The sequence below is a fragment of the Mus caroli genome, unplaced genomic scaffold (assembly GCF_978045245.1).
Source record: "Mus caroli unplaced genomic scaffold, Mus_caroli_1 scaffold_4, whole genome shotgun sequence".
Taxonomy (NCBI): domain Eukaryota; kingdom Metazoa; phylum Chordata; class Mammalia; order Rodentia; family Muridae; genus Mus; species Mus caroli.
This window is the reverse complement of record NW_028227259.1, coordinates 55,372,111-55,399,194: the sequence shown is the minus strand read 5'-3', so window position 1 is coordinate 55,399,194 and position 27,084 is coordinate 55,372,111. Positions and strand designations below refer to the sequence as shown.

The 27,084-nt window shown below is 43.4% G+C and overlaps 1 protein-coding gene across 4 annotated transcripts in view; it reads right to left on the bottom strand.

Moving 5' to 3' along the window:
• Positions 1-1,903: 1,903 nt before the first annotated feature.
• Positions 1,904-27,084, bottom strand: part of Zcchc4 (zinc finger CCHC-type containing 4) — a 41,504-nt gene continuing 16,323 nt past the window's right edge. For 3 of the 4 annotated variants that reach the window (XM_021162938.2, XM_029477697.2, XM_085836694.1), the window contains 8 exons: positions 21,800-21,872; positions 19,329-19,479; positions 18,090-18,190; positions 10,669-10,790; positions 10,354-10,429; positions 7,922-7,973; positions 7,312-7,456; positions 1,904-2,889 (listed from right to left, as the gene is read on the bottom strand). In XM_021162938.2, coding sequence (XP_021018597.1) covers positions 2,820-2,889; positions 7,312-7,456; positions 7,922-7,973; positions 10,354-10,429; positions 10,669-10,790; positions 18,090-18,190; positions 19,329-19,479; positions 21,800-21,872 — 790 coding nt within the window. In that variant the 3' untranslated portion in view covers positions 1,904-2,819. Of the gene's footprint in view, positions 2,890-7,311; positions 7,457-7,921; positions 7,974-9,591; positions 9,626-10,353; positions 10,430-10,668; positions 10,791-18,089; positions 18,191-19,328; positions 19,480-21,799; positions 21,873-27,084 lie in introns of those variants that run through there. The other variant, XM_029477696.1, reaches the window with a different exon arrangement.

Genomic DNA, 27,084 nt, shown 5'->3' with positions numbered 1-27,084 from the left:
GAAAATCTAAAAACTAGTATGGACAATTACTGAAGTGTTGTGCCTTTTCCCTAGGGAAATCGAGGATAAAATCAATGGTGAATTTCTTGTGTTGAGTGGGCTAGGCCTAAACTCAGGTTCCAGCCATCCCCCCTCATCAGCCTCTAGAATAGCCAGATTGTAGGTATGTTCCATGACACCTAACTGGATGATCTATTTTATAACTGATAGTATCTTAAAATTAAGGAATATGGGGATACAAATGATGACTGGCCATCAGGACCCAACTCTTCAGTGGTCATGGTCCCTCCGATGTCTGAGTTCCAGAGAACCCAATAGATACCATGGTTAGGTAGACACAGGAAAGACTGGAAATGTCCCTATCCAGGCTGAAAACAGAGAGGGGAACACAGCGATGCCCAGGTCTTATCTCAAACCTGCCCCTCCTATCATCACAGTCATCTGTGTACAGTGACAGGATGGAACTGGGGCTGAAGCTCAGGGCTAGAACACTTGTCCAGCACACACTCACTCATACACACACACACACACACACACACACAAGCCTGGGTTTACCCAACAAGTAGACACAAAACAGAGGGAGATAAGAATTTCTTAAAGCTTAAGTCCCAGGACTTAACCAACTTTTAAATGTGTGTGTGTATATATATACACATAAATATGTGTATTTTGTATATGTGTGTATATTTATATATGCATATTTATATATAGACAACATAGATAGATAGATAGATAGATAGATAGATAGATAGATAGATAGATAGATAGATAGATAGATAGATAGAAAAATAAAATATATTTGGGGGTATACACGCGAATGTGTGTGTGCATCTGCAAGCAGGGGAAGATGTGCCACAAATATTTATGTGAGTCAGTTCTTCCCACCTTGCCTTGATTTGGGGTCTCTCCTATTTCTGCTACTGCATAGGTACCCTAGGCTAAGTAGCTCATGAGCTACCAGCAATTCTTCTGTCTCTACCTCCCGTAGGCGAACTGGATTACACATCTGGCTTTCTGCATGGTTCGGGGAAGGAACACAGATCAGCAGGCTTGCACACCAAGCACTTGCACCCAGTGAACCATCCACTTATCTTTTGATGCCACCTGATGTTGACCACTATCAATTTGATCTGCACCATGCTTAAACATCCCATATCACACATCCAACTGTTCTGGATTACAGGGAGTAGATAGAGAACTCACGGGGCTCCAGCTACCAAACCAGGAGGCTTCACAAGCAGTTCCAGAGCAGCTGCTTAGGAACAAGAAAAGTCATTATGCAAATTAAACCATTTGCAACCATTCAGTCTTACAGAGATAAAGCCAGGTAGCGGGCAGAGAAATGGAGCAATGAGCTGCTGCTTCTACGATATGGAACTACTCTCTTCAGTGCTAGGCACCTGGGTCAAAACCTGGGTTACACAGCTTGCTCTCCACAGAGAACCGAGATCACAAACCAAAGCTGACATATATGCCATACTGAAGACACAGAGGCTTAGACAGGAGATCTGACAAAGGCCACAGCCGGGAAGTGTTCCTCAGTACAGGAGTGAGGGAGTTAATCACCACCCTGCCTTATGTGACCGACGCCTTTCACAAAAGGGTAAACCTACAGCAGGTATGAGGACCCTAAAATACCAGTGCAATCACCACCCTAAACATTCATCCAACATGAATGATGCCGCACCAACAGAAGACAAGTGAGGTGGGGAAAGGTAAGTGCCCCCAAGTCTGACATACTCTCACAAGCTGTCCCCTGACTCGCACATGAGTGCTGTGGCATGCATGGGTACACACAGGCACACAAACAACTATCGATTGTAAAATGTTAAGAAAAAAATAGGAATAACAACTGAAAAAAGTACTGAAAAATAAAGATTTAATAATAAAACAACAATTACAATCCTTTTATCTTTACAGCGTTTCAATAACAATTTCCCCCACCATCTCTAGATCCAATCTATAAATATTATGTATGATACTTTTTGTTAAAAGTCTTAGTGCATCAAACTTTTTGTTTTTGTTTTTTTGTTTTTTGTTTTACAAGACAGGGTTTCTCTGTGTAGCCCTGGCTGTCCTGGAACTCATTCTGTAGACCAGGCTGACCTTGAACTCAGAAATCGGCCTGCCTCTGCCTCCCAAGTGCTGGGATTAAAGGCATGCGCTATCATTCCCCGGCTGTGTCCAACTTTTGACAAGGCAACATGACATCATCTACAATGTTCCTACTCAAGGTCTGTGAGAACAAGTCAAGACCAAAGTCTCACAAAAAGCCTCACAATGTATCAAGTGTGCTTATGATTCGGTGTTAGGCCACTTTCATAGCTATCCTGGGGCACGTGTGGCCGAGGGGCCATGGACCAGATGTGCTTTACTGTATTACAAGAGTTTCATACCTAAAGTAAAACAAAAGCCCAACGCACAAGAGGGGGAAGCTGTAGACTTTCATGTGCATTTCCATCCGGTATCGGAAGTACACAGGTGCTGAACATCCGTCAGTTTCTCAGACAAAAGACGCCAAAATCAACACTGGTGAGGCGTGGAGAGAGAGCCAGGCAACCTGCTGCCTACAGAAGGCTCCCCGGTCTGCAGAGGCAGCTGAAGGAACATAGCCAGCAAATGCCACCTGCCCATTACCAGGCTTAGGAAGGGGCACACCTTTGAAAGCAGCTGGATTTAAGTCCATGTGGCACGCGGAGAAAATGGCATCAAAGGTTGGACTATAAATCTTGCTTATTCTCAAGTCACTGGACATTTAGGAGTGAGGATATTGATGGCCCCTTCCCTCCTCTTCCTTTTTCTTGGAGCAGATGTGTGATTCATGGATTGTCCTTTAGTGCCTCCCTTCTTATCTTATTACGTTTTCTTTGCTTCTGCTTTCTGACAGCTCTGAAAAGCAAGGTGCTAAATTATTTTATGGAATGAGCACAGTGAATTATGTAATTATGCTGAAGTTTAATTAACTGGCTATCCAAATAGGAAAATAGAAGACATGAAAGAATTTACTGTGAGGCCAGCATAAATCCCCGGTGTCCTAACCATGACAACAAGGAAAGAGATGGGCCTGATCACACAGAAAATGTTTCCGAAGACATTCCTTTAAAAGATGGTTACTACAGATTTAGAACAAGCTATTCAGGACAGACACGCCACACGAGTGAGCAGCCACACCAATGGGCTTGTCTCTTTGCTACATTTATACTGCTCAACTCAGCACTTCCATTTCCAAGTCCCTGAATTACATTTTTTTTTTTTAGAAAGGGATTAATACATGCGGCAGTCAGCAGGGGCAGAGAAATGGAACTGCACAACAAGTAAAGGAAAACTGACCACATTGCAGAGGCCCTTTCCTAAAGCCTCAAAGCTAATCTCCCTTCCCCTCGCAGGTGTAAAAGTGCCAGCTAGCACCTCAAGGGATGCCTGACTTCTGTGTCCCAAGCTTCCTGAAAACAAGCTGTTCTAAACGAACAGGCTGGAACAGTCAGGCCCTGCTGCAACCTGCCACAGCGGACAGAACAGATCCTCTGCTCTGCTGCTCTCAAAACCAAGATGCTGCAGCCTGTGATGGCGAGAGTCCTGACTACTTATTCACTTCTCCACACTAGCAGAACCACGCCACTTGCCCTATCGAGGACTGTGCTGGTGCACACTGTGCCCCTGGGCACACCTGGCAAAGGCTCTGACTACCAAGCAGCATTCGTTGTTGAGAGGCAGAAGCCAGGGCTCCTGTGAGCCAAACTAAGCTAGGCCCTCACTTCTTGATCCTCCCAGGAAGAAACCTGGGAAAGGCCTCCATGAACAGCAGCCTCTTTCTGTTCCTTTAGCATAGGTTGTATTGGGTGCTGAAATACACAAGAGTGGGCATGCTCTTGAAATTCAAGGAACTAGGAAACTACACTAGGTACATGTTTCTCTGTCTTTTGGATTTTGTTGTTGTTGCTGTTGTTGTTTGTTTTTTTGTTTTTTTTTTTTTTCAGGTAAAAAACCTCAAGGTTCTGAAGTCCCAAATTCACCCAAGGAGAGAGTGGCAGGGCCTGACTCTAGAGTCTGTGTTCTGCCTCATCTGATAATAACTACCTAACTAGTAAAATGGCAGCCCTGTAGGACCATCCATAAACACCAGTTAGTTTAAGTTTTACTTGGCCACTCAGCAGAACTCTGATGAGTTATATCTTCCATATTTTGTGCTATGGACTAAGAATACCCACCAGCTCAAAATAAAAGTCACTTTATATTGTTTCTTTGCGTGTTACAGAAACCTCCTCTTCTCTCAACCAGTCATTTCCTTAAGGTAGGAAAACTTCCTGGTAAGTAAGGATTTAGAAACTCTAATGGAGTAAAGTGTAATCTCTAATAGAATAGTCAATGAAGCCTGGTTGAGAAATTTTAAATTTCTCTTTGGTTCATCTATTCATAAGCAGGATTAAAAATAAACCAGATTTCACTAGGGAATAAGCAGAAGGAAAGAATCTAAAAAGCATTCCATTGTAATGTATATAAACAAAGCCTTCAAGAGCAAAGTGTGAACTGGGGTACTCTGGCTGAGTAAAATTACTCATTTTAGTTTGCCTTAAAATTACACTGACCTAGTATTTGTCCTCTACCCTTCGGATTTATATAACTGACAGAATGCGCTTTCACCACAAGAGGGAGCCAGCACCATTCCAGTTCACATCTAAGGGAAAATTAACCATGGAAAAACAAACTACAAAAGACAGCTGTAAAATGCTAGGACTGAAGGATACTGCACGCCACGGTATGCTCAAATATCTTTAAAGTACTGCCATTTATAAAGAAGGGGCATTTTTTTTTCAGGGCTGGAGAGGTTGATGCTCTTGCAGAGAGCCTGGGCCTGATTCCCAGCACCCATGTGGCAACTGTGACTATCTGTGACTCTAGTTCCAGGGCATCTTCTGACATCAGGCAGGGACATGATCACATACGTGATATGTACAGGCCAAGCACTCATACATATAAAATTAAAAAAATAATACATTTCTTAAAATATTTTTTGTCAATTTCATTATGCAGGTGTGTGTGTGTTTCTGGGAGTTATTTGGGGGTTTGCTTGTTTGTTTTAGAGAGGAGTAACTGAGACAAGGAGAGTCCTCTGGCTGAAGAAGGCAACATTACCTGAGGATCATAGGCAGACTGTACCACAAAGGATTTGCTCTTAAAGTTGACTAAATCCAATACAGGAAGTCAGTCTCTGCTCCCCACCCCTGAAACAGAATGTCACTAAACACTCCAACAAAAGACAAGCTTTAAAAAAAAAAAAAGTTCTAGCAGGGCATCAGGACACCGTAGCCCTGGCTAACCAGGAACTCTGCCCGCCACTGCTTCCCCAGTGCTGTGATTTAAGGCAGGCACCACAACACCAAGCTAGACTTGCTTTTTTCAACAGCAAACATACACAGAGCTTATTAGGAGAGCCTATAGTCCATTAGTAAACACCACTCCAGTGTGGCAGCACAGGCCTGTGAGCCCAGCGTGTGGGGGAACTCAATTTCCAGGCCAGCCTGAGCCACAGAACAAAACTATCTTAAAACCAAAACTCACACCAATATGAAGATTCAATTTTCAGCTGGGCGTGGTGGCGCACGCTTTTAATCCCAGCACTTGGGAGGCAGAGGCAGGAGGATTTCTGGGTTCAAGGCCAGCCTGGTCTACAGAGTGAGTTCCAGGACAGCCAGGGCTACACAGAGAAACCCTGTCTCGAAAAGCCCGCGGGAGATTCAATTTTCATATACATTAATTCACAGAATTAAAGGCTGAGCATGTTAACTCCTGACTGTACTCAAAATTACACTGTAAATGATGCAACCATCCTAGACCAATAGGTAGATGGGCTGTGTTTTGTTATTGGAGGCTTCTAAGGGGAAAATTAAAAATGCATTTAATTAATTTTTAAAATTTATTATTCTACCTTGAACTACTCAGTAGAAATAATTACAAACTAAATTTATGAAAAACAAAACAAAACCAAAAACCTAGTCTAAATAGAAAACATAGCTCAAGAGCTGGTCCTTAATGGGAAAATGTCCTACTGGATTTAAACAAACAGATAAATAAGACAGACAATACCTATAATACAATCATGCAGCTGAAGCTTCAAAAACCTCTCATATTACTGTTCATTTCATCACAAAATAAGATGGTAAGGAAATTGTTTAGCATAATCTCAATTTTCACATAATGTTAAATTTAGCTATTTAGTAATCTGTAGGTAGTGTGTAATACCAAGGTTCTATTTTTGTTTTATAATTTAAATCACTGAAACAAGAAGACATGATCCCTAACATCAATTTAATTTTTTTTAAAAAGGTGTGTTCAGGGGCTAGAGAGATGTCAGTGGTTTAGAGGCCGGGTTGCTCTTCAGGGGACCCAGGTTCACTGCCAGCACCTTCATGAAAGCTCACAACTGTCTGTAGCTCCAGTTCCAGGGGATCTGATAGCCCTTTGTGAGCTCCTCAGACATCAGGCACTCATAGCATGCCCAGACATCCATGCAGGCAGGTCACCCACACACAGTTAAAGGGAGCTGCTGGGCTGCTCTCTTGCATTAGCCCAGTTGGCCCCTTTTCCTAAACATGCTATAGTCACGGGACTCAGTTTACTCTGAGTTTTACTGTGCGTTATCAGTGAAAAATGATAGTAGGAGATGTGAAATCCATCATGAAAAAGAATAACATTTTAAATATTTAAGTAAAAAAGCATGTGTAAATGCTGACAGAATTTACAGAACTAACGAGTACTAACATAAATAAGGTGTACTTCAAATCTTGTGGCTGGTTTGCTCAGCTCATTTTAATTTGGCTAAAGAGTTCTAGGGGCAGCGTTTGAATCCCACATTAACCTGTGACGCTTCCAGTTATAAGGCAACAAATTCAGCCCTTTTCTGCTTTGGAATTCATGCTTTACTGCTATAAAACGGCGTGCTCCTTCCACCAGGAATGCCTTCCCTATCTCCTCCTGCCAGCAGGTGTCTGCATCCGACCAGCCCGCAGAGCCTAGGAAGCATGGGGGATGTAGAGGTGCCCACTCCACCCCCCCCTACCCCCCCCCCCCGACTCCCCAATCCTGGCTGTCCTGTGTGAAAGCTGTCAAGGCTGGACTCCCTGATACACACACTCTCTGCTTGCCATGGTGCCCGCCCTGCAATCCTCGGAAATCACACGTAATGGTGAGAGGAACAATTTAGCACTCTGAAAAATTCTGAGTCCTCTGAAAGCTTTGTACTTCTGTAGATTGCTCCTAGGAAGCTTAACATGAGCAATCTTTTTTTCCAGAAAGCCAAAGAATTCAACTAACTTGTTAGCTCTCCGAGAGGTGCCGATGTTGGGACAATTGCTGCGTTTGTGATCCAGCACACCACAAATAAAGCAGCCATCTTTAGGCCCCGAACAGGAATGGTCTGGGAGTGCACAGCGATTGCAGGTGTTACAATGGATCCAGGCTGTAAAAGAAAACCCAAGTTTCAGAAGAGGTTCATTTAATGTAATTTTTCGTCTTACTAACTGCTGAGGTAGGTTATCATGAATGGTGTGTACTTCAGATCTTGTGGGTGACTTGCTTAGCTCCTCTGAATATGGCTAAAGAGATCAAGGGACAGTGTTTGAATCTCACATCAACCCGTGTCTTCTGTTATAACTTAAATCCAACCCTTGCCCAGCGTGTCATGACCTGGCAGCCGTTGCCACAATACAGGCTGGCTGAAAGGCACGGAGCCCAGTGGAAGTAAAGAAGCCAACAGCCACACTGACTGGAAGTCAGCAGCTCTCCCTGTGAAGGACATACACGTTGGTCATTATAAAAGTCAATGCCGGTCTCTACATTATTTTCTGAAAATAAAAACCCTATTTACATGAAAAGGGCTCAAAAATGTTTTCCTGGGATCCCAAACACCAGGCCAAACACTTACAAGGCTTCACACACTTTTTGCAGAGAAAGCAATGGCTCCATTTCCTGCCGTCCTACAAAAACAAATTTTAAAATGTTCAATTTGTTGTAAAAGCCAAGTTCCACAATTAAAAATTAAAATGTCTTATTAAAATCGGTGTAAATTATTCATTCCCTATTTCTTCCTTTCCTGGGCTTCACAATTAAATACTTTGATTTTAATTTATGCATTTCTCCACTTAACTCAAATGCCTCCTTGATGGGCCTCAATTTCCTTAACTATGAAACTAGATTTATCCAAATGATCTTGAAAATCCACTCTGCTTCAAGCCATCCAATCTTCACAAAGAAGGACGCAAATGAAAATTTCAAGAGAATTAATGATTCTATAATTTTAGGTTATCTATACTACATAGTCCTTAATGAAATTCATATTTGAGAGCGTCATGTAATTTAGAGAGATAGATTACAGGTTACTATTTGAGCAATCTTTTAACTGTGAAATAAAGCACACCTAGAAAAGCACATTCAACACGCGTGCACTTTTTGAATATTAAAGCAAGTGCTGGTCAGGAACGGGGCCCTTAGAGCCCCCAGAGATGTGCAGCACGGCCTCCACCGCAGCCTTCATCTCTCCTTCCTCGGGACAAAAGCCGTTCTGGTTTGATGCCCTCGTGTCCCTGTTCTTATTTTTCCACCCTCGAGCACATTTCTAAACAAGTTTTGTTTCAGTTTTACACTTTATACGATCTGGGTATAATACAGACCATTTCTAAACTAACAGTTACATGAACATAAACTTTTCTTTGGAAAATAATTTGTGCTGTTAAACCAAGCTAAACTCCATATGTTCTTTCTGACAAGGCTCAGTGAAAATGAGTGACTGAGCTGGAAGTTCACCCTGACTTCCTGAAAAGCAAGCAGGAAGCTTACTCAGAACTGCCCAAAGTTGGAAGCAAGCACGATGTCCTCCGCGGGGTGAATGGTTTACAAACTGAGATATTCCCAGACAATGGGAAATCATTACCAGGAATGAGCCATTTAGCAACAGAAAGACAGACAGGAGCTTTAAATGGCCATTTCAAGTGAGAAAAGCCAGTCTGAAAGCAGTTACCCATGCTGTGTGACTGCAGTATTGTGACTTTCTGGAAAAGACAAAACTATAGAGACAGTAAAAAGACCAGTTTCCCGAGGTTAGGGAAGGGTGACCAGGCAGTAAGCAGCAGAAGACTTTCAGGGAACACAGTGAAGTGACTCTGAAGCCCACTGTGACAGAAGCAGGACATTATATACTCAACCAATCCAAAGAACACACAGCCCCAACGTGAGCCTCAGAGTAAAACACGAACTCATCAACTGTCACACAAGGTATGCTCCAATCCAGGACACTAATGAGAGAAGGCTCTGCACAGGGGTGGGATAGAAAGCACATCTCAGTACTTTCTGCTTCACTGTGCTGCGAATCTACAACACTTTCAAACACAAAGGCTCTTAGGAAAAAGCACAAGAGCTAAACCCATCAACAGGAGGCAGGATCCCTTGTCCTAAAGCGGCTGTAAGAGAGCAGAGAGTAACCATGCCTACCTCAGGGACTATTTTGGGGACTAAATGTGTTTGTTAACCCATGCAAAGCTCTTAGAAACAAGGCTAGCACATAAAACGTGCACAGTGCATGTTACTAACCATTCCTTCATCAGAACAGCAATGGCATCTAATGGTCCAAAGCCTGATTTGAAACATCATAATTTTACTCTTAACAGACATATAAATTCAGCACTTACTGCCTTATTTGAAACACTCTTCATAAGTACCATATGAAAATGATTGAAATAGCTATTTACGGTGATGAAAGAAATTAAGTACTTTAAAAAGCCTGTTTTTGGGCTGGAGAGATAGCTCAGTAGTAAAGGCATCCATCACCAAGCCTGATGACCCAAACTGGATTCACAGAACCCATGTGGTAAAAGGAGAGAACTGTCTCCTGCATGTTATTCTCTGACCTCCATACGTGTGCCATGGCTCACATGTGCCTACTCACACACACACACACACACACACCTTTCATGCACAAAATAAGATTCTTTTTAAAAGCCTGCTGAATCTATAATTAGAATAAAATACTACTGTATTGGGCTGGTGAGATGGCTCAGTGAGTAAGAGCACCCGACTGCTCTTCCGAAGGTCCGAGGTTCAAATCCCAGCAACCACATGGTGGCTCACAACCATCCATAACGAGATCTGGCACCCTCTTCTGGAGTGTCTGAAGACAGCTGCAGTGTACTTACATATAATAAAAATAAATAAATCTTAAAAAAAAATACTACTGTATTAAGGTTAGGTGGGAATAATACACATGAATTCAAGTTTTAACATAACATTTTAAAAGTGATAAAACTAACAAACTAACATAAAACAATCCCTTCCATAAAAATGGGTGACATAAGAGAACTATACCTTGGATGTACAAGAATTACAATGCATGCAGTGCTGGTTCTCACGAGAAACATATCTCTGACAGAGAGAGCAAAATCTAAAGAGAGAAACAGGGAAATGAGTCGCAAGTGTTCATTGAGATTCACAGAACTGACAAAAGCAAACAAGGTACTTGCTCCAAAAATTGGAGGTAATCAGAATTCAATTCAGTATGAAATTATGGACCAAATCTGAGGGTAATATAAGAACCACATGATTCAGTATTTGAAAGCATTTTACTGTTAGGTACATAGAAGTGAATTTTCAGGTGACTTGGGAAGTTCAAAGCGCTCTCACCTGTATCCTTCCTCTGATGGAAGGATTATTTTGTTGGGTGGAATGTTGGTGAAAATTCGGACAGGAGACTGTTTTCGACCTGTCTTTCCATGTTTGTAAAGCGCATGATTATCATAATCCACCTACAAAGTAAAAAGAAAATTCACTCAAATGAGTCAACATTCACTAAGCTCCTTTAACCAATAAACAAACAAAATGATGCCAAGATACAGGCTGAGGTACTCCAGTAAGGGATAAAAAAGTCCTAAAAGCAAGTTTACTCGCCGTCAACCTCAGGAGGCTCCTAGAGCAGTGGCATTCCATTACAACAAGGGAAAGATGTGTTATGTCACACTCATGTTGGTGGGTCATGGGAATGATGCTAACTTTATCTAAAAGGCTACAAAACAAAGTATTTTGCAACTAAAGCTTTATTTCTGATGCTAACCACAGGCTTTGTTTGAAGATGGATGCTAGTGACACTGAGATGTTCCACTTTGTTAAAGAAAAGCTTGTTATTCAGCTGGCCACATCAAAGTGCGGTCTCTGCCCACCTTCTACAATCTGAGGAATGTGTTTTAGCTATAAAAGGTCATGGATCTTGACCTTGAGAGCTACAGTGAGGGGTCAACACTTAGTCCAGAGTCTGGCTGACACGAGGCAGGAAGATGGGGATGAAGGAGTCCACCCTTGGTTCTGTACCCAGCAGTGACCCTTCCAAACACTGACCTCCCTCGACATCTGAACTTGTGATGCCAGCGTTTATTTTCAAAGTGAGGCCACCAAGCATTGTCTTATATTCCTAAATCCCCTGTCCTGTGTGCTAGTATCCATACACACTCTCAGGCTGTTGTGAATCCCCCTCGCTACTAGACATGTCTTTCTTTAGATCAATAATACTCAAAAAGGGATCAGCAACACCAGCATTCCCGGGACGGGTCCTGTTAGAAATGCAAGTTCCTACCCAGCCTACATCTACTATCTCAGACACCTTGGCAGTGGGGCCCAGCAGTGTGTTTTAGCAAGCCCTCCTCACATGCTCACGTTTGAAAACCACTGCTTTAGATCCTCCTCAAGAATACGACGACAGTTAGGAGCTCAGGATCCTAACTTCCACATAAGATGGCATGAACGCTTTTGATGAGAAGCAAAGATACACTTAGGAAGCTGGAACGGACCAGGCTTACAAGCTGGCTATTAAATAAATGAAGCACAAACAAGGGAAACCATGACAGGGAGACGGGCTTTTCTTAAAAACAATTTTTAAAATGTATTCTTAGTCCCAGCACTCAGGAGGCAGAGGAAGGCAGATCCCTGTGAGTTCGAGGCCAGCCTGGCCTACAGAGCAAGTTCTAGGACAGCCAGGGCTACACAGAGAAACCCAGTCTCAAAACAAAACAAATATTTTTAGACTATACATACATGTATACAATGTATCTTGATCATATCCGACCAAACTCCCTTTCCCTCTGACTCCACTCCAATGCTTCCTCTTCCCATTTTCATGTCCTTTAAAAGGACATGGACGTATATATGTGCATGTGTATATGTGCATATGCATATACATATATCTCCATCCCTCTGAGTCTCTGAGTCCAATTAGAGTTACCTGCGTGTGCATGGGTGGGGGAGGGGGTCATTCAACACGGACAACCTGCCAGCAACCACACGCTAGAAGAAACCTTGTATTGCCTCTTCCAGCAGTGTTCAGCTGTCAACAGCTCCTCAGGTAGTTGTCACCCTCCCACATAGGGTAGGACGCAGACAGGTCCTGCACAGGTAATCAGAAAGCGGCATTCACAGCACGCCTCCCCATGCTGACTCTGACATTCCTTTTACTCCTTCTTCCGTGATGTCTCCTGAGCCTTGAGGATGTTCATACAAATATCCCGCTTCCGGGGAGTCAGAGAGAAAGTGCAGGAGTGGTTATGACCCAAAGACATCCTACACATGAATGAGATTCTCAAAGAATACATAAAAAAATATGGCATAAAAAAGTTCCATCAGAGCCGGGCGTGGTGGCGCACGCCTTTAATCCCAGCACTCGGGAGGCAGAGGCAGGTGGATTTCTGAGTTCGAGGCCAGCCTGGTCTACAAAGTGAGTGCCAGGACAGCCAGGGCTACACAGAGAAACCCTGTCTCGAAAAACCAAAAAAAAAAAAAAAAAAAAAAAAGTTCCATCAGGGCTAAGCACTCAACAGTCACTTATCCTCCATGCTCCAGCCAAACTATAGGAGTCAAGCTTTTGATGGCAGACTACTCAACTCTCCACAGCTCTGGTTTAACCCAGTATTACCAGATTTACTCATAAATGCATCCACTAAGGCTCAGACCACAGCAGTGAGAAACAGCTGAGCAGACTAGCTGAGGGAAGGCAAGGCACAAGTCAAAGTCCCAAGGGTTTCTGATGGGCCAGCAGGGGCCTCCACCCTCAGCCTTGCCTTGCCTCCCAGGTAGGCTGGTGGAAGGCCTCTACACATGTGCAGTATCCCAACAAGGGAAGACTTTGTTAAGATCCCATTTGCAGCCCTTCGTTCAGTCCCCGAATTTTAAGACAGACACTGATAAAACCTACTCATTTCTACTGAAAATAATAGCAATGAATAGGATTTATAGTTTAACAAATTGGGGGTGTTTGTTCAGAAAAGACTGGGAGGAACTGACAGCTAGTTCATAACTGAAGGAGGATCATATGGAATAGAAATTAGACTTATCCTTTATTGCCTCGGAGAACAGAACCAGGCGCAATGGTTAGGAGTTAATGGGGAGCATATTTTATCTCAATATGAGAAAATTCTCTAACGATTAGAGCTATTAAATAAATTGAGTTGCCTTGTAAGGCTTTAGGACTCTGTGCCCCGACAGCATCCGAGTGAGGCTGGATGAGCGCTTGTCATGAATTCAGCAGAGGGGATTATTACACTGGGAAGTCAGCCCAGGTTACCTCTACGTTTCTTCCCAACTTTCAAAAATCCTATGAATATATGTTACCTATTAGAGGTAACACACAAAAATGGATTTTACTTTAAAAAAAAAAATCAACCTAAAATAGTAGTTTAAGTAGTTTTCTTTTGAAGAGATTTCAATTCATAATGTTTCCCTGGTGCACCCCTTTGTGGAGTAGAATATATGTGGTACCTTATTAAATTCAACAAAAGATATTTTGCACATAAACTTATGAGTGTCCTAAGAAAAGCCACTCTTCCCACGAGACTCTGCTGCAACTTGGAATCGCTGGAGAGTTAAGAACGTGGGAGGACGTCTACTGTGTGGGACACTCCGTGCCACAGCAGCAGATGGAGGGGCAGCTTCTTTATGGTTTCCCAAGGAGCTGGAGAACTCGCGTGTCAGGAAGGTGGCTGATTGCTCGATTTTGCATAACCTAATTGAGATTATTATTATTTTTAAATGCGGGTTTGTTGTGCTAATTAACTATAAACATATGGTATGTAAAACGCATGCTGCTAGAGTAAATTAATGTACCTCTAACATACATCCATATTTCATAGCTTCATCCACACAAATAAACCTCCCGTGGAAGCGCTGTAAAGCAAACACAATTTTGCAAATTGCCTACCGCTACTGCTAGAGCTGATCCACCATGTTCCCGTCATTATCCCTGACATCTCACTCACAATGATGATGAGAGGCATTTTCAAACAGAAAATTTCTCCCACAGAACTGATTAATGTGATGAAGTACTGTATAGAAATGAGGGAAAGCACAAAATCTCTGCAGTCCCCAACTTTTAATCGGAGCCATACGCAAATGTCTCTGCAGCATGAGCCTCAACAGAGTTAGATGGAGACCGAGGCCATACGCAAATGTCTCTGCAGCGTGAGCCTCAACAGAGCTAGATGGAGACCGAGGCACTAGAGCATGAGCTTTGCACCTACTATGTTCCAGGCCACACTTGCATTTGCACAGCTCTCTGAGGACTATGTGCTGTGTGGTCATACTAAGGTTTCAAGACTGCCTGGGCTTTACCAACCAGCCCCCACAACCACAGTCGGCCTCACAGCCTTCAAAGCCAGATTTAAAATTCCATGTAGACGACTCCCCCTATTCAACACTTATGGAGTCTTTATTACACACCGAGTTTCAAGAATTTGGTTGCCATCTTCTAATATCCAACAATTGCCCCAAATTCCTATCAAAATCTCTTTTCTACTGTAAAAATAAGCTAAAAAGGGTTTCCTACAGGCTGATTATAAAAAAAGGTTAGCGCTGTTGACAAAGCAAACAGCTCTACTTTCAACATGCAAGGTGTATTCCAGGTTAGGAAGACACGAAGTCGCTGGGCAGTGGTGGTGCACACCTTTAGTCCCAGCACTTGGGAGGCAGAGGCAGGCGAATTTCTGAGTTCAAGGCCAGCCTGGTCTACAAAGTGAGTTCCAGGACAGCTAGGACTACACAGAGAAACCCTGTCTCGGGAAAAAAAAAAAAAAAGACATGAAGTCTAGAGAGAGCATTGCAGAGGGTGGGGGTGTGAAACTGTCTCAATGGAGTGTGCTAACCACATGAACGCTGCCACTCCAGTCCTTGTTCCTAGCCCCTCAGCCTGGGGCAGACATCACTAATCAGTGTTGTTAGCTTGCCGGGTGAGCCTGGCATTCTCTGAACAAGTCTAGGACATCACTAGAATGAGTCTCAGCACTTCGAGGGAAGCCCCTGCCACGCCTCTGCTCTGCTAAGCATTTACTTTATAGGTCAGGCAAACAGCTCTGGAAAGACCAGCTGATCGCCCTAGTCACATTGCTCTACAGGCAGTGCTAGGACTCAAGACTTCTAACTTGAAGTCGGAATTCTCCTCCTCCTTATCTGCCCTTAATAAAGCCGCAGCTGATCACTATTTCATTGCCTGTTTATCAAGCACGTTATCCGAGTGATTTATGTGTCATGAAGATTTGCAGCATGTGAGCCTTCCTCTTATCTGAACAGTATCCTCCCTGCCCCTACAACAAGAGTCAGTGATTGTGGTTTTGTTAGCTTTTTTACTATACTGTGGCTTGAAGTCTTTTTTTTTTTTTTGGTTTTTCGAGACAGGGTTTCTCTGTATAACCCTGGCTGTCCTTGAACTCACTCTGTAGACCAGGCTGGCCTCAAACTCAGAAATCTGCCTGCCTCTGCCTCCCGAGTGCTGGGATTAAAGGCGTGCACCACCACGCCCGGCTTCAAGTCTTATTGAGGCTTTGGTGATGATGGAGGAAAGGGTCAGAGCTATGCAGAAAGATCTGTACTGGATGACAGAGGGCATTCAGTTTCATTTTGATTTGTCTGTGGTGCTGGGGAATGAACCCAATACCCCAGGCATGGCTATGTTCTGTCTCCAGATCTCATTCTCCTCCTTCCCAGCTGCTGGCTTTTGCTTTGCTCCCAATCAGACACACATGATCTAACCTCAACATTTTTTTTAATATTACAGTGAATTGTACAATTATTTCCAGTAAGCTTAGGATGTCAACTATTTCCCAAAGCCCTTTCCTAATGACGCAGGCAGGCCAAGAAAACGACATGTAAGTGCCAACTCTACACTAACATCATGTGCCTGCCCTGTAAAAGAGTTGTCTTCTTTTGCCCTAACATCATTTCAAATTCTTGCCACTTCTGTACGTGCAGATGCAACTGTCTTCCAGGAAAGCCGTGCTAACCAATGTTAAGGTGTCTGAGGTGTACAAAAAAAAAAAGATGGAGAAAAGTTCTGCCCTGCCTTGAAACTATCTGATGATCATGTGGACAACAGCCTGGCCTCTACAGTGTCGCATATCAAGGACTTTCCATACATTACCCCAAGAGACATATGTGTTACCAGTGCTATACTCATCAGCATTATTATTATTATCGTCATCATATTCACTTAACAGAGAAGAGGAGCCTCAGAGAGGTTAACCCATTTGTGCTCTTTCTCATTCTATTCATATGGAATATATGGATACCTACTGTGTGCCGACCATCACAGGAGGGCACCACTTCCCTCAAAGGAAGCAGTTGCCACTGGAGCCTGGAGCCAGTTTAGTTAGTTCACTTCTTCAGACTAAGTCAGCTGCCTCTGCCTTGCAAATGCCAACTCTAGAAGCAGCCCTCCCTCAAACAGAACAAAGAGCTCTGCAAGCTTGAAAAGGAGGGTAAACAGCTGTGGAAGGAAGGACTGTGATGTAGGCTATGCTTTACCTACAAGTCAAGGTTAAAATGGCTTACACTACCCACTCTTTGGAAAGGACACTTTTAATATGGTTCAACCATCATACAAAACCCATCACAAGTGAGAAAATAATCCTAGTTTTCAAAGTCTATACTGTGGAAGCCACAGAAAAATGCTATGGATTAGAGATGCTTACAGCTGTTTCGTTATAGTACCTTAAAAACAGAAGAAACATAAGAAGGAAGGAAATCTGCACAGCCAGCTAAGGAAGTAAAGTGAAATTATTAAATAAAGATTATGTAGACACCTTTAAAAGTATATACTTATAGAAAACGGAGAAGAATTCAAAAAAGTCTCTTAAGCTGGCTGAAAACAACAGCAGCAGCACCACAGGTACGGTCTCCCCTACACTGGCTAACTAGCATCACTTCAACATATTCTTCACGATGGCATATGCCTTTGACAGTAGACAGTTGCACTATCTGGCAACAGCTGGTAAAGATGCTTACAATGTGAAGGCTGAAAAACTTCAGGCACTCAACTCCTCAGAAATCACAAAAGGAAAAATGCCTTTGCAAAAGAAGGAACAGTTCCACTTGGTGGCCACACAGAGTAATGGTAACAACAGGGTTGGTTAACTTTAGAACCCAAGGAAAGCAGGAAGTTGAGTGGAACTACCTGGGCTTTGGCCTGTGCCCCATCCCTGGCAGTGCCAGGAAGGCTGCTCACTCCAGTGGGTGGGCACAGTCACACACTGTCATCTCTGCCTCTTTAGACACCACACAGCGGGTAGCATACCCCTTTAAAGCGCTTAGCATCCTTGAGTGACACACAGGAAAGGACACAAGACTTTCCACCAACCAGAAAGGGTGATTTAGTTTCCTGTAACCTGTGAGCAGAACAAAGCTACACCCACACTGGTGGTCCTGGGGGCTGGTGCTGATGAGAGCAGAGACTAGTTAACCTAAACACCCAGCTGCATCCCGCAGTCACCTGGGAGACTTGAGAAACTATTTTCTCTTGGGGCTGTACTCTGATTTTGTTTGACAAGGGTGGGTTTGTTATCGTTTGAGCCTTTTTGTTGTTGCTTTGAGTGTGTATACTCAAGAATCTACAGTTTTAGCAAGTACCCTAGAAGATGGAGACATTAGGAGCCAGGGACTATGCCATACACAGAATAATTTAGTTGCTAATATACTTCAAAACACGTTAATTTACTAAAATCAAAGGTTAGTCTTATCAGAACATTCCAGCAGCATATCCATTCCCCATGCACGCCAGAAGACGGCTGTTACTGTACCTGGTAATCCAGCATGCAGAAGCTCGGGAAAAACTGACAAATCCGTGATTCAAAAAAATAGGGGAAAATCCAGAAAATGGGCAGTTCTTTGTGGCTGTCATCTAATAGATCACACAGGGGAAAAAAATAAAATATAAATAAGGAAAATAAGGTAAGAAAGTGATTCTAAAACCAAAACTAAAATCTTCCGTAGAAGTTTCAGTTGTTCCATAGTGCACTTGTCACACAGAACGGGATGCTTGCGACAGTGCCATCCTACCTTGACCTTTTCCAAAGGTCAACAGAAATACTTCATGGCTATAACAAAGCACAGGCTTTCCTTGTGCTGATTCGTGATCTTCAGAGCAGCACATAAGTAAATGAGTCATGTTTAACAATGAGCCATGCTTCAGAATTCCTCTAGCTTCTGTCCCTTGACACCTGCTACCTCCATGGCTCAGTTAGTGGAGAAGCCTGACCACACCTGGCCACTCATGTAATTTACCAGCTCACAGGCCAGAAGCTGCGTCTAAAAGGGAATGTACTTACTAATGGGATAACTGTACCAAACACTTAGCAGTCTCAGGCCACTTCAAACTGAGCAAGCATCTCTGTAAGATTGGCCAGTGGGTATTTTCTTGACTAATGATTGATATGGGACAGAGCCCACTCTGGGTAGTGCCACTCCGGGGCTGGCGGCCATGAGTTGTAGAAAAGAGCAGGCTGAGGAAGCCATGGGAGCAAGCCAATAGTCAGCACTCCTCCATGGCCTCTGCACCAGCTCCTGCCCGCCAGGTCCTGCCTTGGCTTCCCTCCATGGACTGTGACTCAGGACGTGTAAGCCAAATAAACCTTTCTTGCCCAAGGTGCTTTTGGTCATGGACTTTATCACAACAATAGGAAGACTTTAGGGATAGGACACAAAGCTCATTAATCTATTCTTAGCATCCAAATACACCCGCGCACAGGAGCCACTCACTGAGTATTTTTTGAACAAATGACAGCAGCTCACTGTTGTGCTTCATAGTGCTCCATAATCTTACAACCAGGCTCCTGAGAAGCCATTTAAAAGACATGACTAGGGTAAGAGGAAGTGTCCCATGGTCATCAAGTTTGCCATCATCCAATCAAATATGCTTTTATAGAGAGCCCAGAGCTGCACACTCCGTAACTTGTGTTGACACAAGCAGAAGCAGACACAATAAACACGAGCTCATTTTGCAGTAATTAACAAAAAAAAATTAAAAAAAAAAAAGGCACCTTGGCTTTGACCTTCTTTCCACATAGCAATTAACTTCTTGAATGTAATAGCCAGAGGTTCCACCAAGCCGCCAAAGGGAGGGTCTGTCACCATAATCACCCCCTTGCCTTCCTCTTCCTGTAAGAATTCCTTGCACACTTCAAGGGCAGCCTGTAACAAATAAAACGTCATTTCTAAATTAGTACCAGAGACGGGCCCCTTTATCCTATTGGGAGAATGCATTAAGCCTGGTCTCACTGGAAACGTCACCAAGTCACCCTGTGCTGCAGAGTCCCTCAGTGACATCCTAAGTCTCTCTTAGTCACTCCCATCAGATTTATCTTTGGGTTCCTAGATAAGCAGGTTTTTAAATTGCAAATTCAAATACCATCACTATCAGACAACTCCACATTTCAAATAGTCAAATTAAAAAACTAAATTTAGTAACCCAAAAGGAGAAAGCCGTCACCCGTGAAAACAACCTACACGTTCAGTCCAACAAACAGGGGCAGAGGGGTGGTGCTGAGCCCTGAGGACACAAGGGGGAGCCGGCTGGGGGTTTGCCGAGTGAGTGTCTTGTCCACTGCCACAAGCTCTGCTTAGTAAGTTCTGTGAGTCGGCAGGCAAGCAGGCACACACTTCAGAGTAGTAGGTACGTAAGCAGCAGACATATTTGCACATGCATAGCAAGTACATAAAGGAAGTTTACAAATGGCAAAACCCACCTGGCCCTGGAACCTGTGCCAGTAACACACTTCCCCACCAGGCTACCAGCGTTTCCAGAAGCTGCCAAACTAACAGCAGCTAGGCTATTTATCAGCTTCTGCTTGGGATGCAGTGAACAGGAGGCACATCTATCATAGTACCACTCGGCTACTGACTTGGAAGAAGTGTGCAAATCAACACCTTCGCTATTCAAATAACACAAGGTTTTAAAATGAAGAAGAACTGTAGACTTTACACAGTCTTCACAACAGTCCACAGAACAGGTCGGCCTTGACTTCCAGCTGGCATGACTGCAGAGTCCACCTCCTGACCCCCCCCTCCACTCTCCTAGCTGTGAAATGTGCCTGGCCCACTGTCAGCTGACCTCAGCTCTCCTCCACATGTCCCCAAGCAGTTGTCAAATGCAGGGATTCCCAGTGATGCCTTGTGGGAACAGTGGCACACACCTAATTCTAACCTCTGTTCGTCTCAGTCCTTGGTATTGGCAGCTTTCCTGGCTGAGAGCCACTCAGCTCAATGGCAAATTGATCCCCATGAGTGGAAAAATAGGTTTGCTACATCACAAGACTCATTTTCAACCCTAAGCAATAACTCAGTATTGGTGTTCACTTCCTGAAAGTTCTGTTGTCATCGGGTTTGGTTTTCATTCCATCATTAGCTAATACTGCAAAGGACACTACAGAATAAGCATGGGTCGCAGTTTTACAAAGACTGATTGACAGGCATGCACACACCCCTGCGTAGTTTCTACAGCATTCCTGGTAGTTTCCAGACACCTCTAATCAACCTCCCCATCAGCTGTGACTATTTGGCTAATTACAATTAGACTCCATGACTAATAGCATCAGCTAGGAACACACACATAGGTGGTATGACCCGTTTCTCCTCAGTGACATTTTCAGTATCACCTTGAAAGCCGCTTTTTCCTCCCAAACAACTCCTGCTTTGCTAGAGAGTTTATTTGTTTGTTTGTTTGTTTGTTTGTTTATCTGCTTTCAAACTCAGAGATCTGCCTGCCTCTGCCTCCTGTGTACGAAGATTAAAAGCATGGGATACCACATCAAGCTCTAACTTACTGTTAAAAAAAAAAAAAAAGAACTTGAGGCTCAAGGAATAGGGTAAGGTACCGAAACCTGCATTTAATTACAGTATGGTAGAAAGCAAAGGAGAATCCGACCTTGTTAGGAGGTCAGGGGAGGCTGGAGGAAGTTATTTGGAACAGAGCTTTGAAAGTTAACAAAGGACAGAAGCAGGGGACCAGCGGGGGCAAAGGGCTGTGGTCAAGGGACTAGCTGAAGGTACACACCATGCATCTTGAACACAAACAGCAAGGAGGGGAACAAGGACAGGAAAGGTTAACAGAGATCAGGTTACATGGAGCCCTGTGGGGGTGCCATTTGGGCACTCAGAAGGCAGAGGCAAGAAAAGCCCCTGACGTCTGAGGCCAAGCAAACCTACTGAACACAGAGAGCTCCAGGCTAGGTGGACTACATAGTAGGATCTTTTCTGAAGGAAAACAGCAAAAGGGAATAAAGACTCTCCTCTAGTTGCTCAGTGAAGGAGATGAATAACTCAGCAGTAGAGCACTTGCCTGGCACACACGAGGCCCTAAATTCAATCCCTATCACCACTAAACAAACAGACGAAAAAAGGAAAAATAAGCACTAAAAAATGATATAACAACAATAACAACAACGAAAAAGGTACTCCTGAATTTGTTAATCAACACTAACAGACGAAAGAGATGATGGTCGTTAAGTCTTACCTTTCCATCAAAGAAATGATGGTTGAACATGTTATAGCGGCAAAAGCTTTCTTCCAGGTAAAACTGTGAATATCTGTAAAATAATTCATTACCAAGTGACGTGCCCAGGCACATACATACAATAAGTAAACAAACACTAAACTAGAAACTCCAAAGTCACATTTTGATTAAATACATTTCATCATCCTTTGCTTTTTAAAAATAAAGAATACTTTACAATAACTTAAGGGCATCTGTAACAGTGCATATTGAATTTATTTTCCCAAGTAGGCCAGTACCAAATCCAAAGGATAATCATACATAAAAGATACAGGTTCAAAGTGGGCTGGTGGTCCTGGCCTGTAAGCCCAGTTATCTGGGAGGTTGACAAGGAGGACTGTAAGGTCAGAGGCAGCTTGGACTAACAAGTGAGTCAAGGGCGACTTGGTAAGACCCTGTGTCAAGTGAAAAGTGAAGGCTGAGAACACAGCTCAGTGAGAGAGCACTTGCCTAAGGTCTTATGCTCAACTCTGTGAACTACAAAACCAGCAACAAAAGACAGACTTAAAAAAAAAACTGATGTTTCTTTATTTATATGAATATACTGTAGCTGTCTTCAGACACACCATAAGAGGGCATCAGATCCCATTACAGATGGTTGTGAGCCACTATGTGGTTGCTGGGAATTGAACTCAGGACCTCTGGAAGAGCAGTCAGTGCTCTTAACCTCTGAGCCATCTCTCCTTCCCCAATGTTCTTATGGACCAAAACACCACACATAAACTGGGCCACAAGACATACTATGCAATTTAAGTTTGCAGAGTGTTTATAATTTAAATAAGTCTTTCCCAAGTAATAGTTTCTTAAGATCTTATTTTTAGCCGGGCGTGGTGGCGCACGCCTTTAATCCCAGCACTCGGGAGGCAGAGGCAGGCGGATTTCTGAGTTCGAGGCCAGCCTGGTCTACAAAGTGAGTTCCAGGACAGCCAGGGCTATACAGAGAAACCCTGTCTCGAAAAAAACCAAAAAAAAAAAAAAAAAAAAGATCTTATTTTTAACTACAAGTATATGTCTGTGTCTACATGTGGGTATGTGTACATGAGTGTAAGATGCCTGCAGGGTGCTAGCCTCTGGAGCTAGAATTGCCTGTGTTTTTGAGGTGCCTGATGTGGGTGCTGGCAACCAGTCACTCGGTTCTCTGAGAGAGCAGCATGTATTCTCCTGAGCCATCTCTCTAGCCCCTCAGGGTTAGAATTTTAAGGAAATACTAAGTCAACATTTCTGTTCAACAGCTCTTATATCTCCTGTGATTAAACACCCACACACCCACCATACACACATTCTTTCTCTCACACACACACACCACAAAAAAGCACTTAATGAAAGTTTTCCTTGTCTAATGCAAATTAGTTTAATAAAATATATTTCTCAATATAATACTGAAAGAAGTATGAACATTTAGTGTTTGCTGAATTTGTGCCAGGAGAAAGGAATATTTATTTACTGAATGAATTATTCTATTTTAACTACTACTTTAAAACACCATCAAAACTGAATGAGAGTGCCAGCTTTGGAAATTAGCATTTTATAATCTTTTTTCCCCCTAATTTGCTATGAAATACTCACACCACACAGTGGCTTGAGTTTATATTTACTTGACTCTGCAGAAGACTGAATCCTCAGTCTCCCAGATGAACTATCTGTCTCCTCATCTGTGTACCTGTGCCTTGCTGCCTTCATTGTTGTGTTTCCTGAGATTTTCACACAGAAACTTTAAAAAGTCTGGAACTTTGCCTGTCTTATTATAAATAATTCACATATGGACCATGCCATCCTATTGGAAAGATCTAAAAAAAAATTTAAAATTAAAAATCAGGTACTTGCCAGGCAGTGGTGGCGCACACCTTTAATCCCAGCACTTGGGAGGCAGAGGCAGGTGGATTTCTGAGTTCAAGGCCAGCCTGGTCTACAGAGTGAGTTCTAGGACAGCCAGGGCTGCACAGAGAAACCCTGTCTCAAAAAGCCAAAAAAAAATAAAAAAATAAAAAATCAGGAACTCAGCCTTACTTCTACAACCTCTTGGAAAAACCATGGTAGTGACATTGCACCTCGACTCCATCACTATGTGTAACGGATCGGCCACCCAGGGCAAGTTTCTTACAGTGGGCAGCTACAGCCTAGCCTCTTTCAGTCCACAATGGTAAGAGCACAGGCTCTGTGGTCCAGGTTCAAACTCTGGACCCTTGTGACCTGTGTAGCCTTAGGAAGTAAGTCAGTCAGCCTTTCTGAGCCTCAGTTTCCTCGGACCTCACTGAGAGAATGGCAGCTACACGCCACACATTCAAGTGTACCTGTATTTTAATATACTTAGTCATAAAGACTTACATCCCAGTGCCACCAAAACTAGGAAATGATGTCTTTAGTCACCATCATAATCTAAACCCATTGCTTCTTGCTCTGCAGAGAGGGAAGAGCAACTGCTCACCATTGCTTCATGATGTTTAAGAGGCAGTCGGCAATCTCTACCCATCTCATACAATAGTAACGTGTACTGAAGAAGTAAATAAAGGCTTGGGTACCTGAGGAACAGTCAAACCATATATTGAGCTGAACAGCCATTCCCAAACTGCAGGGGCAATGACAATGGCCATCAGTAAATAAGCAAATCCTCAGATCTAATTAAATTTCAAGGTCCCCCCACTCCCCCACTTCAAGGGTCTTGTTTGCTGTTTATTTGTTTTTAACTTCTAAGACAGAGTGACATTTTTTTTTTTTTAGCTCAGGCTACCCTGGAACTCACTTCTTGCCCAGGCTAGCCTTGAACAGTAGTCCTCCTGCTTCAGTCCCTAAGTGATAGGATTTTACATATTTTACACTGTGTCCTACTTTCTTGGTTTTTGTTTGTTTTTTGTTTTTTCGAGACAGGGTTTCTCTGTATAGCCCTGGCTGTCCTGGAACTCACTCTGTAGACCAGGCTGGCCTCGAACTCAGAAATCCGCCTGCCTCTGCCTCCCGAGTGCTGGGACTAAAGGCGTGCGCCACCACGTCCGGCTACTTTCTTGTTTTTTAACCAATATTAGCGCAGGCAGTTGTTGACAAATATTATCATTTGAGGATGTTCTGCCTTTTGAAAAAGGAAAATACAATCTTCCTTTAATTTATTCTCTTTTTCTTCATTGTTTGACAAACGCAAAATCCCTTTTAAAAGTTAAAAAGAGAATTTGATTTACATAAACTCCAGCACAGCACACCTGTCCAAGCAGTCTGGGCAGCAGTGTGCAGAGCCAGAGAGGGGAAAGGCCAAGATTTCAGTTCTAAGTTTCCATCAAACACAAACAAGGGTACATAATTATTCATATTTTAAATGATATTTAAAAAAAACCACCCAACATTGCCCTCTTAAAATGAAATTGGCCACAAAGAATTATTCTCTCCACTGAACAAGGCAAACAAAACCAATCAGGGAAGCGTGCACTTGAAAACTGCTCAAAAGGACACTCGCTTCATTTGGCCATTCATTCTCTTTAAATGAGAGTCAGTCACCAAGTGTGAAGCACGCTCTTCCACAGGAAATGCAATCAAGAGCTGAATAAAATTACTTCAGAAATGAACCTAAGAAATTCATTTTTTGCTCTAACTTTATTTGGATAATAGTTTGCCAAATAGAGTCTCACATCTTTCATGCTAAAATTAGAGCATACAGAAACCATCGTAGCAAATGTTATCTTCACATCACTCAGTCCCCCACTATCTATAGCCCACAAACAGAGAGCACGCTGCTGAGGTACTTGGACAACCTTAGACAGGCCTTTTACAGGGCAGAAAGAAACTACAGTTCCTTGAACTTGTGGCAATCCTCCTGCCTCAGCCTCTTAAGTAACAGGACTACAAGCTATCCTAATGATAGCCAGCAGGCCAGGCTTCTGTGGGACCAGGCTACCAATGAGACCCATGAAAATGACCTTTCAAGTGCATACTCTCCCCCAAGGGCCTCCTATTAGACCCCAACTAACCTAAGGTTCTACTACCCCACAACTGGGGGACACTGGGAAGCAAGCCTTTAACACATAGGCCATTGGAGGAAATACAGTATGAATAAAATATGCCATGATCCACACTTTGGGATATCACTCACCCATGCAAACAGGTGACTGGTGCACGCTCCCGCATGGATGGGCCTTGAGAGGCTGCCTGCTCTATGACCCCAGGTACAGAAATACTGGAATAGGCAACTCAAAGGAAGTCAGAAGGTAGTGGGCAAAGGCTGGGGGCAGAAAGCAGATGCTCACTGGGAAAATGTTTCTTTTCAAAGGTGATAAAAGATGTCCTGAAATTACACAGTGAGGTGGTGCTACAATCTTATGAACATACCTGGGAACACTGGTGTGTATGAAACACTTCTCAATTAAAAAGAAACACACCTGAAGTACAGGGAAGGGGGGAACCTATTTTTTTTTAATGTTTAAATGTTTAAAAACACGCTAAAAGATTGGAAAAGCCAGAACTCTGGGTGGCTTGTACAAACCTTCCCTTTCCAAACCAAACCTGAGATCCTGGAGACCCCGAGAAGATCCATGGGAAGTGCCCGGTTCCCCTCTGCCTGAGCCACCCACAGCTATCTTCAGAGAAGCTTCTCTGGGACAAAGTCAGAGTCGTACAACAATGCAAACTCCAGGAAGTCCCTGCGGCTGAGCGCTGGGACACAGGAAGGAGCCCCACTGACTTGTCTTAGAGACAGCAGCTTTTTCTCTCTAGCACTTCTAGCCCCGCTTCCCAGTCAAGTTTCCATCCTGGAGGGGAGCACACTCCATCTGCCTTGTCAGGGACTGCCCATGGTGGCGGCTTCTAGAATGGGGATTGGCGCTGGCTCGAAAGTTCATCAAGCTAAACAAAGCACTCTGGAGCTCTGCTACCAAGGCTCTCAGGAAAGACAACCTCTTTCTACTGCTAGGTAAGTAGGGGCAGGAGTAAGGTAGCTTAACTCTGCTGCCACCAAAGTCCCCCAGCAGTTCAGAGGACGTTAAAGCCACCATCGGATGATAAAAGGCAGTACACAGAGAGGTGGAGGTCTAACACCATGGCGTAAGGCTCAGACAGTGACTGGGACAAGGCTATTGTTGTCATGGACTCCAGTAATATGACACAAGAAATGTTTTCATATGAACTGATTGCTGGGATAATAAGAAAATACTTGCAACCAATAGGAGTGCCTTGTTATGAATGTTTAATTCACTTGGCAAAAGTTAGTGGTTCACATGAACCAGGAGGAGGAACAGAGGGTGGGGGGTGGATGGGGGCTGGCAGAG